This window comes from Myotis lucifugus, unplaced genomic scaffold (genome assembly GCF_000147115.1).
Source record: "Myotis lucifugus unplaced genomic scaffold, Myoluc2.0 scaffold_65, whole genome shotgun sequence".
In the NCBI taxonomy this organism is placed as follows: domain Eukaryota; kingdom Metazoa; phylum Chordata; class Mammalia; order Chiroptera; family Vespertilionidae; genus Myotis; species Myotis lucifugus.
In genome coordinates this window covers 172,391-190,169 of record NW_005871113.1, presented here as the reverse complement: position 1 = coordinate 190,169, position 17,779 = coordinate 172,391, and the positions used below count along the sequence as shown (strand labels likewise).

At 41.4% G+C, this 17,779-nt stretch overlaps 1 protein-coding gene across 1 annotated transcript in view; it reads right to left on the bottom strand.

Moving 5' to 3' along the window:
- The window catches only part of RGL1 (ral guanine nucleotide dissociation stimulator like 1), a 151,478-nt gene extending 134,327 nt beyond the window's left edge, over positions 1-17,151 (bottom strand). The window contains exon 1 of the mRNA XM_023754727.1: positions 17,020-17,151. Coding sequence (XP_023610495.1) covers positions 17,020-17,151 — 132 coding nt within the window. The remainder of the gene's footprint in view (positions 1-17,019) is intronic.
- Positions 17,152-17,779: the final 628 nt, after the last annotated feature.

Below are 17,779 nucleotides of genomic sequence, written 5' to 3'. Positions count from 1 at the left end.
GGACTTAAGGAAATTCACTGTGAGTCCCTTAGGTAATATATATATTCCTTATTGTCTTCCCTTTCTATTAGGAGTTATCTTTTTGCATCTCTCCTTCCTCCCTCCCTTTCTGAATGTGTCTGGAACCCCCATCTCTCACCCCAAAGTTCTATGACTCCCCAAACAGAACTGGAATAAATTGCCACCTCCTTGAAATCCCTCCACTTCTTCCTTTAAGCATCTACTGGGCCCATAAGTGTGATAAAAGGGGGCACAGCAGCTTTCTTCTCTGAGAGAAAACTCAAGGATCCAGGGAACAACCCAGCGATGCCCTCCCCTGCCTATCTTTGAACAATTCAATGGTAACTGAAAAGACGCAGGTAGGAAAACCAGACTGGCAAGTGGGTGTTTCTGTTTTTGATTAAGGGGGGCAAAGTTCATTCCTGCATCCTGTATAATACACAGCTTCTTGTTCCCAGCAGTACATCTTGCCATGGAGGGCCCACTGCCCTCTTACTTTGCCAAGTCTATGTCATGGTGTGATGGGGAGAGTTAAGCAGATTGTACACCCTTTTCCAGCTTTCCTCTTAGGAGCTCCAGATGCTTTTTAAAAAATATGACAACGATCTCACCAAATTCCTGTACAGTAGCAAGAAACATTGCCAACAAAAATCAAATAATTATATTCTACCTGCATTATTCTGCAATATTAGACATCTGAGTGGCAATATACAGTGCCAAGTCCAAGGCCATGAGGTCTGAAGGCCCAATGGTCAGGAGTCCTCTGATGCTAGACAGACATCAAAGTATCAGGTTTTCTGAAGGAAGAAGCATTTAATTATGATCAAACATGCTTCAAAGTGCTTTCAAGTGGTCAGTCGCTCCTCCCTGCTTCCCTGTCTGGGCAATGAGCTCCACTTCCCTGATGAAGGAGTTGTGTTTCCTTTAGAAGCATCAAAGGGGATTCTCTCCGGCCCCACAGATTTGATGGGGCAGCAGAGTTGCCCCTTTCAAAATCCCATGTGTCCATGTTGAGATGAAATGGTCAAACCCTGTCTTCCAGGTGCTTTGCCTTGAATTGGAGACCCCATGTCCTGGTGGCAGGTACCTGGCAGGCCATCAGGGGAAGTCCTCAATCAGAACCCTCATCCTTTTCTGGCCCAGCATGGGTTAAATTAACTTTCAAGGTTTGGGACAAGAATTAGTCTACTGATTAGCTTCAGAACTGGATGGATCCTCTAGGGCAGAGGGGGTGGAAGGAGATGATTCGGGTATCATTCATTAGAGTATCTGATGTCCAGAAGCTAAAACATGGGGAGCGCTTTAACAATAAAAACAGAAACCAGCTACATAAGTCTAGAAAACATTATTTCTCTTTCTACTGAAAATAGATTTTTATAATCGTGAGAGTGCACATGGGCATAATCTTTTTAGAGCACAATTTGGCAGTATCTATCAATATTAAAAGCACGCATTCACTTTGAACAAGCAGTGTCACTACTAGGAATTATCCTATGAATATACATGGAATATTCAACAAAACATATGTACAAGAATGGCCAACAAAGCATTATTAGTCATGGTTTTAAAAATACATCAAAATGTCCATCAGTGCAGGGACGGGCTAAATAAAAATGGCACACCCATATAATGGATTACCACGGACTGGTTAAAAGAATGAGATGGATTTGTGTGTGCCCATATGGAAAGATTTTGAAAACACATCATTAAGGGGGAAAGGCCGGGTACAGAACAGTGTGTAGAGTATAATTCCTTCTATGTTAAAATGCACACATATTTGTGGGCATGGGCACTTTATGACATTCAGGCATATGCACGAAAAAATCTCGAGAAATGGTTAGCAGTGGTCGACTTTCAGTCAAGGACTTGAAGCAGGTGGAGAAACAGCTTCAGGGTCACTTAACAGGGTGGCATTTAGGAGAAAGCTCAGGGACCAGTTTAAGTTTCTTATTTGTATTCCCCATTGTTAAAAATACTAATAATATTCTGTTATCATTTTAAAGGTTTTTCTAAGTTAGTATCTTCAACCTCAATTGGGTATGTGGTCAGAGAGAGAACAAAAAAAAGATATTCACAGAGAGATCAGTAATACCCTCAGCAGCTAAGCTAAAGAGGAAGTATTCCAGTCCACAGAGGAAGATGCTGGCCTCTGCAAAAATGTTTACTGCGTGTGAGGGTGGAGGGGGAAGTGGAAAGAAGAAGAGTAATAATTGCCTCATCTGGGTTTTTAATCGAATTTAATTTTTTCTACTTACTTTACTTTGGAAAGGGGACTTTGATAAGAGGAACTAGCCCTTGTGGGAGAATGTGAGGGACCAAAATGTTTTCCTAGCTCTGCAGAGAGTCAGAAGGAGCGCTCTTATCCTTTCCTCACCCACTGCCCAATCGAAAGGCCAAAATAGAGGTGTTCAGAGGGAATGTTGACAGAGCTGCTTAGCAATGGCCCTGGAAGAATGAGGAATATGAACCAGCCCCTGAGAACAGACCTTCAAGAGCTGCTGGTGACTCAGTTACTACCGAACAGCAGGACTCTTTTGTTTTCTTGAGCCTGGGAAAGAAAAGAAAGAAAAAACCCTTTTGCTTTTGCAAACAGTCTTAAATTGCAGTTTCATTAATCCATTTCAAGGTCCAGGTTGGTGTGGCATAGGCAACTGTTTACCCACCCAGTGAAGAGATAAGGCAGGGCTGAGCCTCCAAAGAATCCACCAAGTCTCGCCTGTCACACAGCTTCCGTTTATGATCCACATGGAGGCTGTCTATTGGCCAAGATCTACCTCAATGGATTTCATAATGGAGTAAAATTTATCTGAGTAAAATACTATCTGGCACAGGCCTAGATACAAAGCCTATAGAATAAGCATGACTTTAACATTGTTTTCTACCTGATGGCGCTCCCAGGGCAGGCACAGAACTTTCCCCTCTTCTCACTCACCATCTGATTATCATCACTAGGGCAGAAGAGGATGGTTAACAACATGATAAACCTTGTTGGATAGTTTCTAAATGTTGGAGCTTCTTCAAGGAAGTGGGCACTCCCCCAGGGGAGGTTACTTCAGCCAGTTACAGGGCGAATGAGGCCAAGGTCATGAGCTTATTTACCCTGAGGGCCATTAGCTTTGATTTGTTTCATGACCACATCCTGCATCCCTCAACCCAAACAGCTGTTTCAAAAATGGATGCCCTTGATGACAAGAGGGACTGGTCCAAAGTAAAATAGATGTGTTAGTTCAAATTCAACATGCTCCAGGAAAAATGAATCAAAGCACATCAAAAGTATTAAAATTACATCACCTGGTATTTGTTCCAAAGAGATCAGGAATAATAACATCAAGCAGACCTCAACAATCTGCACCACTGCTAGGTTGGTCATCAGACAAAAATAGCTACATATTCACAGACAGCCATTTCTTCTTAAGGAGGAGACTATCACACTAACTCTGAATCCATTTTTCCAATAAAATACGTCTTCAAAGAAAATTATTTCATTTAGCACATAAAGAATGTTCTACTTGTTTACAGGTGTTCCCCCAGGGAGGAAACTGCAGTCAAGATGAGTTCTATCAAAGTCTGTGCCCTTATAAGCTCATTTCTAAGTATTTTATGTAAAAACTAAACTAAATGCATTTTAGTCACGACTTGATCTGTGTATTTTTCATGCTAATCAGATACTGATGTTTTTCTCTTATAAACTGTTAGTTCTTTAAATTGCCCCTCACAGTTCTTCCCTCCAAACATGTTCTTCACCCACACACCATGCATAAAATACCTCCTTTATATTCCACAGAACCCAACACTGATGCTTTTCCATCATTAATACAAAGAAACAAATTTACAAACTGTCTTTCCTCACACTTCAATCTATTTTCTTGCTTTTGAAGTTTCAAATATAATCCACAAACATAATCTCTGAAATACCACATGCACCAGTATCTGACGCACATATAAAGACCTAAAATTGCCCAGCCTGAATGGCTCAGTGGTTGAGCATTGATCTATAAACCAGGGAGTCCCAGTTCGATTCCCAGTCAGGGTATATGCCTGGGTTGCAAGCTGGATCCCCAGTGTGGTGCGTTCAGGAGACAAGCTGATCAATGATTCTTTCTCATCACTGATGTTTCTATCTCTCTCCCTCTACCTTCCTCTCTGAAATCAATAAAAATATATATATTTTTAAAAACCTAGAATTAACCTTGAGGGCTGTCTCACACACTCACCTTGACCTAGAATTAGCCTTGGGGGTCATCTTACATACCTTGAAATCTAAGCACATGTGCAACTGTAAGCTCTCTAATCTCAAAATAATGAAAGCTTGCAACACTACAAATAAGAACCACCATTTTTAATCCCTGGTCCCAGAAAATGGGCAGCTACACTGCTCCCTTCCTGGTATGAGTCTGTCCTCTGGGGGAGGAGAGAGCCTTGCCTCTTCTGTTCCTTCCTACAGGTGTCCCCTGAAAGACTGAGTCTACAGGAGGCTCCCAGATCCAACAGTGTCAGGTGTACAACTCTGCCAGGGGGCCGAAACAGGACTTTCTCTTTCAGAAACTGATCCACCTACCACTGCTCATTGCCTTCAAAGAGCACTGAAGTCAGGCCTCAGGGAAAGATACAGCTAATTTTCTGGATATTGAGTCTATTTTGGAAATGATCTGAGAAAGTGTGTCACCCTAATCAGAGAGACGTATGTTGATCATGTAGGTCTTGACCCAAAACCTGAGGCATGTTGATTGTCCATGGATGACACATTGAATCAGGCTGAGGATAGAGATACTGGGATATGGAATCCATACCCTCTTTCCACCCTAGTATTTCTATTCTTCCCAACTTCTTTCAAGAACCTCTCCCAGTTCCTCATGGGTTATCAAGCTACCTACAGTTCCTCTGTTTGCCCCCATAAATGGGGCAGTATGTAAAATAAGGGGCCCAAAAATCCCTCCAAATCATGGAGGATTATATATGACCATCATTTTACTTAATAAAACTGTACAGCTATCCCTCCCCCCTTACTACTAGGTTATGAAGTCACTAGAAAAAAAAATCCTGCTCCTTTTATGCCTTTTCTCTTCTGTTTATCTTTGATATCCCCCCTTCTCCCTGCCTAGCTTTTCCCTTCTTCTCTACCCTATAGTACAGAGCCCCTTTTCTTCTTTACTTCTTCTGTATAATTCTAAACACAGCCTCTGCCAATAACCCTGAGCTCTTGCTGCATCATGCTGATTTGCACCAGCTGTGCTTGTGGTGGTGAACCCATACTTATAACAGGGTCTCCTTAGATCTTCCTCTGAAAACAAGGCTCCACATATACATCTAAAAGTCATGACCAGTGGGAAGGAAACTGAGCCAAGGATAAACAGACCCTGCTTTGAACTACTGATCACATTAAATAAGAGAAAAAATACAACTGGAGAAAAGAAAAGTGCTACCCAGAGTTGTAGCTTAAAGATTTTCTTGGATCTGTACAGTAAACTGTAAAATGATCTGTTCATTTAAACATCCCACTTCCAAATTTAATGTTAAATTTCTCAATACTAATGGGAGGAAGAGGCAGGGCAGGGCAGGGAGTGAAGGATGGGAAGACTGCCATCAAGAAGGCTTCAAGTGACAATATAAAGTGTACTCCCAGATTAAAGGAGAGAAGCCAGGAACTTCATCATATAACTAGAGTTTGCAAAGCTTAGTCTTTGACAATCTTACACAATTGTAAAAAAACAAGTGCATGGAGCAGCTGTTGGGAGTTCGAGTCAAATGATGTTATTCTGCAATTTGGGGCAAATCAGAATCTTGGATTGTGAGTTTTCCTATCACCTCCCTCCCTAGGGGTCACTGGCAAAGTTACCAGATAGTTTGTGTATACTGAACAGTCTGGCCCATTTATTTTCCATTATGAAACGATGTGTAATGGTCGTGCAGTTGAACATGACCTGATATTGTGAATGACCATCATTAGAATGTAATTATCCTTCATCTCTTCCCCAGTGCAACTATGTTCCAGATTCCCCAAACCAAACTGCATTTGTCCTAGCTGCATGGGACAAATGCCATTGGTTTTGTTGAAACAAAAGTCATCCAGATTGTAAAATTATTTATTCGTTTCAAAGACTCTGGCAACCTCCAAATCAGGGACACAAACATGATCCATCTGATGTAAGAGGACATCAGCAGTCTAAGAAAAATATGGTGAAGCTAACCCTGTATTACAAAGCTCATCTACTGACAAGTTAGGTTCCAAAAGGCTTTCTTCAAGCCTGCTTCTCTGTAAGTCAAGGAGGACATGAAACAAGCCGCTGCTAACAGTCTCCTGTTGAGGGCAGCCAGAGAGGGTGCACTTCAACTCGGGACAGCTTCCGTCCATCTATGGAAAGTCTTAGGTTGAAAATGTACAGGAGACAGAACGTCTATACTCACTTTATGCACTTGAAGGAGTTAAGAGTACGTTCCTGTCCACTAAAAACAGCAGCAACATGACTTCAGTGTTCCCAGAACTCATTATTCTGTCAAACTTCAAGCACTGAGTTCCTGAGCAGCAACAACATTAGAACAAAAATGGAGACCCCACCAGCAGGAGCTTTGGTGGATGAACTATTTACCAGGAAGTAAAAGCTTACACGGCCCTTCCTGATCTGAGACCCACCCTCTTTTCAAGCCCATCTCCCCCTAACCAGTGATGGCGAACCTATGACACGCGTGTCAGAGGTGACACGCGAACTCATTTTTTGGGTTGGTTTTCCTTTGTTAAATGGCATTTAAATATATAAAATAAATATCAAAAATATAAGTCTTTGTTTTACTATGGTTGCAAATATCAAAAAATTTCTATATGTGGCCGAAACCGGTTTGGCTCAGTGGATAGAGCGTCAGCCTGCGGACTGAGAGGTCCCGGGTTCGATTCCGGTCAAGGGCATGTACCTGGGTTGCGGGCACATCCCCGGTGGGGGATGTGCAAGAGGCAGCTGATCGATGCTTCTCTCTCATCGATGTTTCTAACTCTCTCTATCTCTCTCCCTTCCTCTCTGTGAAAAATCAATAAAATATATTTAAAAAAAAAAATTTCTATATGTGACACGGCACCAGAGTTAAGTTATGGTTTTTCAAAATGCTGACACACCGAGCTCAAAAGGTTCGCCATCACTGCCCTATACCTTCTACTTGGAACCCTGTCTTCCATCCATATTGAACTTCATTCCCCATTCCCTTTAGCCTCTACACCTTTGTACATGCCTTTCCCTCTGCATGTGCAAAGGCCTTCCTTCCCCACCCTCATCATCACTTACTCCTGCAGTTTATTAATTACTCTTAGCTTTTCCTAACCTCCCAGATTCAGATAAAATGTGCCTCATACATGCTCCCTTGTAACCTTGTATTTCCTTTTAATTGCCCTGAGCACATGTATGATGCCTTTTTAAAAAGAATCTATATATCCCACTGAACCATGAGTCAGGGGTTATATCAGTCCTATTCACAGCAGTTATTCAACAAATACTTATTGGGTAAATGCCTCAATTCACTATTCCACATTTACTAAACTAGGCATTAATATATTTGAGATGCTTTATTTAATGATATCTGTCACTTTAGTAACCCTTTTGTCTTGTTTGACATGTTTAATTATAGAATTGTAAAAGTACAGAGAAACACACAAATAAATAATCATGTTCACTTTACTACCATCCTGGAATTAATAAATGTTAACAGCTGTACATTGTGGATATTACTTGCAGTTTATTTAAGACTGTTTTCAAAGGGCCAAACTCAAATGGTTTTGTGATCGATCCTGAGTTAACCAGAGAGAGAAAATGGAAACAACATTAATGAGCACTTGCTATATGCCAATCATTGTCCTAAATGGTTCATATACATTGCATATTGCCTTCAAAAGAATATTATTCTCCACATTTTATAGATGAAGAAACTGCGATTTAGAAGATTAACTACCACCCAAGATAAAAATACATCCGGTAAATGTCACTACTATGCCTAAACCAAATTCTATTTAAATCCAAAAAACCCATGGGGCTTTCCCCTTTATTATCTAGATCCTCAAATCCTACCCGTGTCTGGAAGGAACTTGCACTTTTTGAACCATATATGTAATTCCTCCATTCATTTTATTTTATTTTATTTTTTTAATCCTCACCTGAGGATATTTTTTCCATTGATTTTTAGAGAGAGTGGAAGGGAGAGAGAGAGAGACAGAGAGAAACACCGATGTGAGAGAGACACATCAGTTGGTTGCCTCCCACATGCCCCGACCAGAGCAGGGAGCCTGCAACCAAGGTTCCTTGACCAGAATCGAACTTGGGACCCTTCAGTCTGCAGGCCGACACTCTATCCACTGAGCCAAACCGGCTAGAGCTCCTTCATTCATTTTAAAAATGTAACTAATGAGCCATGTGCTATCTCATGAATGCACAGAAAAATAAGGTAACCAGGGCCCTGCATTCACAAGCATTCTTGTTAATTTAGCTGGAGAATAAGAACTAAAGTGGTTATGTAATGGACATTCTCCACTGTTAAAGAAACATGCAACCACCAAGGCAATGAGAAAATAGCACCAATAGGCTGAATGGACCCACCACACACAAACTCTCTGTTCAAGGATGACAAACGACGAGTTCATTCATACCAGATGGCCCCCGAAGTTTCTCCTGGTCCTACCATGACTAGAATCTTGTGGCTGTGGTGGGAAAAGCTTTTACAAGGTGACTAGATATTTAAGAGTCATAGTTAGAAACTGGCTGTCATTTATGATTTCTACAGGGCCGTATATTTTTGTTTTCACAATTAAAAAAAAAAAAAGAAACCTAGGGATGAATAGTTTGGCTCTTTTTTCCATGTATCTTCTTGGCTCTCAGTTCAAAATCTTATGGTGACTGCCTGGTTGGCACCTGTGTGGCTCTACAGTGTGGGTCTGGCACAGGTCGGCCTCTGCACCTCTTCCTGGTGGTCCCGGCCTCCCTTCAGAACATGGATGACACCTTGGTCCCTGTCCAAAAGAGATGACGTGTCCTTGTGTGTGTACGTTGTATGGAGGGCCTTGCTCCATTTCTCTTGGTAAGTCCTGAATGTTTGGGAATCACTCACTTTCTTTGTGACAGTACTGTCAGCAGTTTGGGCTTCTCTTAGTAAATTATAATACTTCTAAACTCCCATTTGAAATCCTGGCTTGTTCTTGCTTTCCCAGATCTACCACCCTCAATTATCCTTACAAATAACTTCTCCTCCCACCCGGACATGGCATGATTCTTCCATCACAATGTTTCAAGTCTCTTTGCCATTTTTCTCTTCCTTGATCAACATTTTTATTGTGGAAACTATTTAGATTTGTCCTGGCATTGCAACCATCCTACTTAAAAAGAGTGTTCTGAGGCAACAGTAAGTTAGTTTGACCCTGAGGGTAAACATGAGTGGATGGATAGGTTATTGTTTACTGAGGACTCTTTTCATCAGGCTATTTGCTTTTATTGTCACTGTATTTTTACTGTACACATATGTTGTTGATTTCTCAGAAATCCAGTAAAATTATAATGGTTCCTACTATTGGCAAGTACAATCCACAGAATAAAACATATGCCCTTTTATGATATCAGAGAAAACACCACTGAACCCAGAAATTCTGTCACTTGGGTGTTTTTCTCAGGATAAGCATCAATATGTGTGATGTTCTTTATCTGTCCATTCCTTTGTTCGTTTGTTCATTCATTCATTCATTCATTCAACAAACATCTCAGCAATGTAATTATGTAACTTTGTAGTGATGTAACTTTGAATAAGACAAAGTTCCTTATGTAGAAGCTCATAGTATAATGGAAAAAAATATAAAATAAGTGATTGCCAAATAACGTGATAAATATACATAAAGAAAACAAAGTTAAGAAAAAAATGACAGCCTTAGCTGGTTTGGCTCACTGGATAGATCATTGGCCCACCGACTGAAGGGTCCCAGGTTCAATTCCAGTCAAAGGCACATACTTTCGTGGCAGGCTTGATCCCCAGTCCTGGTTGGGGCCTGTGTGGGAGGCAATCAATCCATGTGTCTCTCTCACATCAATGTTTCTCTCTCTCTCTGTGTCTCTCCCCCTCCCTTCCACTTTCTCTAAAAATCAATGGAAAAATATCCTCAAGTGAGGATTAACAAAAAAGAAAGAAAGAAAAATGACAAGGGCACAAATGGTCTGTGGAGATCAGATTAGGGGAAATTCCCAGAGTCTGAAGGATGAGTAGGAGTTAGCTAGGAAAAGGGGGAGGAAGGTCATTCTAAATAGAGAGGAAAACAAAAGCACTGGAGCTACTGTTATCAAATGCAACTTTTTAAAGAATGCTAATCTCTTCCTATCAATGACATACCAAAACCTCGACCTTTCTAAAATTTTCTTCATCTATAAAATTTCCCGAGATTCCCAGATCAGGGTCACTCATCAAGTAAGCAGAAGCCAGGTCATGGGGGAAGAGTTTATAGTGAAGGTATTCACCTATTTCCTCTTCCCAGCCCCTGAGAAAGGAGGTCCCACTGCCATGAGAGGAAGTGCAACCTCTCCCAATACCCTACATTTGTAATCCAAGGAAAAATTTAAATAATGTCATTCCTTCCTTGTATTTGCCCTCGAAGGAGAGTAAAGTCCAAAGAACAGAAGACACTTCCCTTCCCTTTCCTTTCCTGGGAATGATTTGTTTGTAAGCTCTTCTCTCTCCAGCCCCTGCCTCTTCTGACTCGTCAATCTTGCCCTGACATGATAAAGTTTTCAAGGGAATAAAGATAGACCCTGAGCCCTAGCTGGTTTGGCTCAGTGGATAGAGCATCAGCTGAAGGGTCCTGGGTTTGATTCTGGTCAAGGGCACATGCCCAGGTTGCGGGCTTGATCCTCAGTAGGGAGCGTGCAGGAGGTAGTCGATCAATGATTCTCTCTCATCATTGATGTTTCTATCTCTCTCTTCCTCTCCCTTCCTCTCTGAAATCAATTAAAATATATATATAAAGAGACTCTGAGTTTATGGTGAACACATTTTGGAAAACACTGGGCTGAAAAGTCTTTGCGAAGTCTTTCTTAGAGACCTAAAACCCCGTGAATGCAATCTCCATAAAACTAATCTGTTTTTGTTCTTACTTTCTTGCTTCCTTCCTTCCTTTTTCTAAATTTACCTGGAGTTTCCTTTACTCTCTGTACCAAAATGCAAAGTAAAGGCAGGATTTGTTCTAGAACTCAAACAGCACAGCTAAATTGTTTGCAAAGTCTATGATTTTTTACAGGAGAAAACTCTTTACGTATCAATCCTGTCTTATTCAAATGGTCATCTGAGCCACCTGAATCAACAGCCAGGATAACGCAGTTTAGAACCCAGCCCATCCCTCTGGTCCATGAACACTGTCCCCTGAGGGGCACGCTGCTAACTGAAGTGTCACCCCTCCGCACACACAGGAGGAAGGGAGTAAAGTTGAGTGATTCTAAACCACCTGCACCCGCCCCTACCCCCAAAAGTGCTTACAAACCTCAACATAGTCATGCTGTTTGATTGGGATTGACTGTCTTCTTCCCTGAAAGATCACCCTCAGGAACTTTAGCAAGGGCAGTCTCCTTGGAGTTAGGTAGCCATGCCTACCAGTTCAAATTCTGTAGTCATTTTTAAAACTGAGAAAAGAGCCTAGCTAGCGTGGCTCAGTGGTTGAGCATCGACCTATGAAGCAGGAGGTCACGGTTTGATTCCCGGTCAGGGCACATGCCTGGGTTGCGGGCTCAATTTCCAGTGGGAGGCATGCAGGAAGCAGCCGATCAATGATTCTCATCATTGATGTTTCTCTCTTTCTCTCTCTCTCTCTCTCTCTCTCTCTCTCTCTCTCTCTCCCCTCCCTCCCTCCCTCCCTCCCTCCCCCCCTGAAATTAATAAAAATATATTAAAAACAAAACAAACAAACAAAAACAAAAAACAGAGAAAAGATCTGGGAGTAAGGGGCCTTCCAGAATGTGGAGGAAATCTTGAATTCAGACAGCAGTGTTCAAAATCAACTACTATACAATTAGTAGGCCAATACTCTACCCATCTCACTGACTCAATAATAAAAGTCTACATCTATTGCTTATTATATCATAGGCACTGTTCTAAGTACTTTACATATTATAACTCAATTCTAAGAACAATCCTATTAATATGCCCTTTTTGTCGATGAGAAAACTGAAATACAGAAATATCAAGAAATGTAATGAGGTCACATAGCAAGTCTTGTTCTAGAGTTTGTATTCTAAGTCTCAGTATTCAATAAATATTGACTAAGGGCCTCTATGTACCAAACACTGTAATTGTGGACATATACAGATAAATATGAAAAAGGCCCTCACTCAAGGAGCTTACATTCTAGTTTGAGAGATAGCAATATTTAAACATACAAGCACACAAGTACCGTTCCTATGATAAGTCTTATGAGCCAGATAAGCAGAGGTGTTATGGAACTACACTGTAGGGTCACCAACCCTGACCAGGGGCCCAAGAATGTCTTCCTTAAAGAGGTCACATGCGAGCACCCTCTAACACCAACACTAAAATGCAACTGTAATGAAAGGTTTGATAGCTAGAGTATTCCCCTTAGGTTTAGACTATGAAATGTAGTGAAAATGTCATGCCATAACTCAATGGTCTTACACTGGGCAACCTGGGACTCTGGCACCAAGAGTCAATGGGAAAAATAAGAAGTACAAAGTGGGTAAACTGGAGCTAGAGAGACTTGAGACTTCCCAGGGACGGGTGGGTGTCCCAAGGTGACAGCAGACTGTTCGGTGAGCAGTGTCTCAAGGACATAGGAATACCCTGATGTGATTCTGGCAGCCTTTAAGGTCCAAGGAAGCAACAGGAGTTCAGGGAATGGGTGAAAATATCCAGGTTCCAAACAGTCAGACTGTTCACAATTGAACCCCAATCAATAGCTTGGGGCACATGAAACTGAGCTCACTTATGCAGAAGAGAGCTGCAAAGAGCCTAGCGGAGTTTTAGACTCCCTTTAAATAGAATGGAGTTCAGGACAGAGTGAAGTCTCCATGAGATACTAGGATGCTATATGGGAGAATTGGGAAGGGAGGCCAGTCACACGCACTGGGACAACACTTTGAGAAACGGAAGAAAGTTATGACTCAGCGGGCACGTTGGTCAGTGTGTTCACACCAGACATTGCAGGGCCAAGCTCTGTGAAACCGAGATTGGTACCATTTAATGAGCTGAGGATGCTGCTTTTACAGAATGAGCTAAAGCAGTGGTTCTCAACCTTCCTAATGCCGCGACCCTTTAATACAGTTCCTCATATTGTGGTGACCCCCAATTTCATTGTTACAAATTGAACATAATTAAAGCATAGTGATTAAAACAAAAACAATATGTAATTATATATGTGTTTTCCGATGGTCTTAGGCGACCCCTGTGAAAGGGTCGTTCAACCCCCAAAAGGGTCACGACCCACAGGTTGAGAACCGCTGAGCTAAAGTCTCATTGGGAAAACCAAATTTAGAGTCAGATTGATGTAAATAATTTTGGTAGACAGCTTAATCAGGAGATAAGAGTATAAAATGAAGACAGAAAAACTTGAATTTGAATCCTACTCTGCCACTTACTAGCTATGTATCTTTGAGCATGGGCCTTGACCTCTAATCTTCAAAATCTTTATGAAAAATGTACCTATGGCTGTGACAACTAAATATATTGATGAATGTGAAAGTGCCACGTACAGTTCTTCGCACAGAGTACGTGCTCAGTAGATGATAGTTTCCCTCCCTTACAGACCCCGACTGGATATTATTCAGTCTCAGAGTTCCATTTCTCATTGCTGATGATATGTCTACTTTCCTCACTCAGTAAAAATACTTCAAAGCATTTTTATATATAATAACTTCCTTGGCAGGACATTTTCATCCCTTTGCCTCATGTTAAAATGTGTGGCAGAGAGAAAAAGAAATTCATTCAGAATCACAAAGAAGAACCCTAGTGTCACCAAACCACAGCCTTTAAGTTCAGCAAAGAGCTGACTCTTCAAAGATTAATACAATACACTCCCACTGCTTGTCCCAACTGTCATCCAGTGTTTTTTTTTTAATTTGCTCTCTTCCTGTGCCTCAGATGAATATGATTTAATCTCCAAAGCATGCATGATGAACACATTACTATTTCCTCCTCCAAAAATGGGATGTTACAATGTGAGGCCCCATTCCTGAGCTGGATAGAGAGGAAGAGGTCATGTGTCCAGTCTCCATACAGGCATTCACTAGTTTCATTTTACACAGAGAACATCTCTGTTCCATGGCCATGGAGAACACTGCTTATCTTGGCAACCTTCTCACAAATGGAAAACACTGGACACAGATAAGTCCAGCACATTGTGGATGACTCAATGCAAATTCAGTCAGCAATAGTCATCATCATTTAGTGCTATCCACTAGTGAACCGAATGAATCACCTTTGTACCCAGAGATGGCAATATTTTGGTTGGTGTTATCATTTAGAGAAACAGCATATTACCATGAAATTATAATTATGTGATTACATAATTACTATGAAAATGATTCATCAATCAATCACCATGTATTTATTTCAACTTGTGTATAGTAGTATATCAGTGCTTTAGGGTTTATAAGTGAAGTACAATTAAAACTAAGGGGCATGGTCCTGGCTGGGTTGCTCAGTAGTCTGAGTCCCTGAATCACCATATGGAAAAAAGCTGCACTCTCATCTAAACTGGACTACTATGTGATTGAGAAATAAACATTTATTGTGTTAAGCACATACTTTTTTGTTGTGTTTGTTACAACATTAGTGCTACTCTAACTAATATAGGTTTTATTACTTTAAAGGACACAAGGAACAATAGACAAAGTCCAGGATTGGCTCAATAGAGAGAATCTATAGGGAATACCCACTGCATAAAACTAGATCCCCAAAATGTTATTCCCTCAACATTAAGGTGAACTTGGAAGAAGGAAAGTAAGCTTATCTTAAAATATGGTACTGAATAGCAACAGGGAAGGGGGGGTGTCATTTCCCCTTAGAATTAATTACAACATGCATACCCATCCATAGGTTCCCAGCCTATATTCACAGTGAGTGGTCTGAAAAACCACAAGCTAAGAATGTACTTTAAAGTGAATTCCAGCTGGTAATGCTCCCAGAAGTAATTGCAAGTTCTCTCTGGAGAAAACTCCCTCCATTCCAAGAAAGGTGAACCCACAGTCAAAAATCATAAAACACACAAAGAAATAAAACACTATGTGCAAGAGCCAATACAAAGAACATATAGTAGAATAAGACTCATAGCTATTATAATTTCCAATGCAAATCAGAAAACCATTGTATCTAATATTGTTGAGAAATACTCCTCCATATGTCTCTTGTTCTTGCATGTCTTGCTTTGTGTGCCAAAAAAAAATCAAGGCCTGGCTGATCTTTACCGAGACCATTTTTCAGGCCTGTGTTGCAGCAGGTAACCTTAAAGGATAGGATAACGTCTCCCACTAGGAGAAAGTATAGCCTTGTTTACTGTCTACTATAAACTGTCAAGTTCCCCAAGATCAGTGATCCTCTCGTGTGCAGGTAGCTCTCTGTGTCACTCCTATAGGAATTAGGATATAGGGAACCAAAACAAACATGTTGACACTCTGGCTACTGCTTCTTCAGTGATTAATAAAGTTTTTTGCCTCTGATTCAAGAGTCTCGGGTCTTCTTTCAGTATATACACAACTGTGGCGAGCTAACTTGTAACGATCATAAAATCTCAGACCCTTCACAGTTCTTGACAGTCTTAAAAATTAAAAATATGAAGAGAAAGCAGGAGCAAAAAAAAAAAAAACTAGTAGAAAATTTCAAAAGAAAACAGAACTTCTAGAAGTAAAAAATACGATTGAAATTTAGGACTCATTGGTTGAGTTAAAGGGCAGATTAGATATAACTGAAGAGATAATTAGTGAATTGGAAGATGCATCTAAATTTAATCAAAATGCAACACAGAGAGGAAATAAAGTTAATAAATTTGAAAGAGAATTTAAGGAATATGATCAGGCGATAGGCGCAGTGGGCCGGATGAGCGGAAGTGGCACAGTGCCCAGCCCGGGCTTGGGCTCTTCCCTGGCCCCCTGCCGCTTCACACACTACTTAGTGCTGGGCGGGATCCACAACTGGCTGGAGCTCGGGGAGCTGGCAGGTAAGGCCGGGCTGCAGTGGCGCGGAGGTCCACTGATCCCTGCAGGCCAGGCCGAGGGACCCCACCGGTGCACGGGGCCTCTAGTATATATTAATGTAGCTGAATCTTAAAAATCTTAGAAACATGTTAAGTAAAAAAAGTGAGATTTGAACTCTAAACACGAGTGCTGTGAGGACCTGCTATAATGATTTCTCATGGCAGCATCTTTCTCTCTTTACAGAAGAGAAAAACATGTGACTAAGCTTGGCAGTAAGCCTCTCTCTCCCATGGCTTTGCATCTTGAGCAGAGAAATGTGAGAATGAGGAGAGGGTGGGAAGCCCTTTGGAATTTATACCAGCAGCAGTGCCCTGAGCAGTTCCTACTGATCTATTTCCAAGCCTAGTTTTCCAAACAACTCATCAATTCTGTGAGCCTCCCACCATCCTCCAATGATTTCCCATCTCCCGTAAATTAGTCAGAGTTCATGTCTGTTGCTTGCAACCAAAGAGCCCTCACTGATCACGTAGCTGTCAAGCAACAAATTTATATAATCCCACTTATTATGATTGATCCTTCGTTATCAACTTTCTCCCCATGATTTTATTTCCCGATTAGATTTGGTAGGATTGTACAAGAAGAATGTCTACTTACACACTGTAAGGCCTAAGTGCTATCTCTGTTGGCTGAATCCCTGTGAAGTCATTAATGTCCAAGGGACATAACCCTGACTTACTGTTCTCCAGTCATGAAGTGCCTGTGGCCTCAAATAATAATGTTCCCAGCTGGCCTGTGGTGCTGGCTACACTCAGCATTATGGTCTCAAGGGTAAGAAAATCCATCATTGCACCAACCGTGTTATTTAGGGTTGTCTTACCTCCTCAGTCTTCAAAACTTCCCATATTCGAGCATGATCTTCCTCCAGCCAGTGCCCTGTGCTCTCCGCCTTGGTGGGAAGTTTGAATTTAGACACCACTTGAGTAGGCTCTCCCACAGGTTTCCCCTCCATCTTGAAAGAGCCAGGCGGGAGGCATTACGGACCTGAGTGGAAGAATAGAGTGTGATCTAGGTTAAAGCATTAAGTAACGTAAAAAGAGATAGAGAAGCAAATGATCATGCTTGATTTGTGAATAATGAGACCGCTGACGCCAGTATCACTAAAGCATCAACTTTTACGGCCACTTTTTATATTTTAAATATTTGTTCTTGGTATTTTAACACAGGTTTCTGGAGGTAGAGGCACATCTTGATGATGAATGAAGTGATATAATGTTAAAGCAAAGTGAGAAGCATCCTCAGCTTGTCCCTCTGCTCTGGCCCCTCCAGAGGAGAGATGAAAACGGGTGGCTGTAAGATGAGCCTGAGTGATGTTCCCATACTGCATGCCAGGCCGTGCAGTGCAAGAAGCACTGGCTATGGCATCAAACAACGACTGCACACTTGTTTATACAAGGCTCCACGCTGGGCATACACAAATAATTCAGTAGTTCGAATCTTAACCTTAAGAAGCTTAGTGTCTCGGGGCAGAAAGGGTTGTATACAAGTGATCGCTATATAGAGTGTTACAGGCTAGTGTGACAACAACCGCATTTCCTAACGGCAGATGGAAGCACAGAGGAAGATTCTCTTCTGTGTTT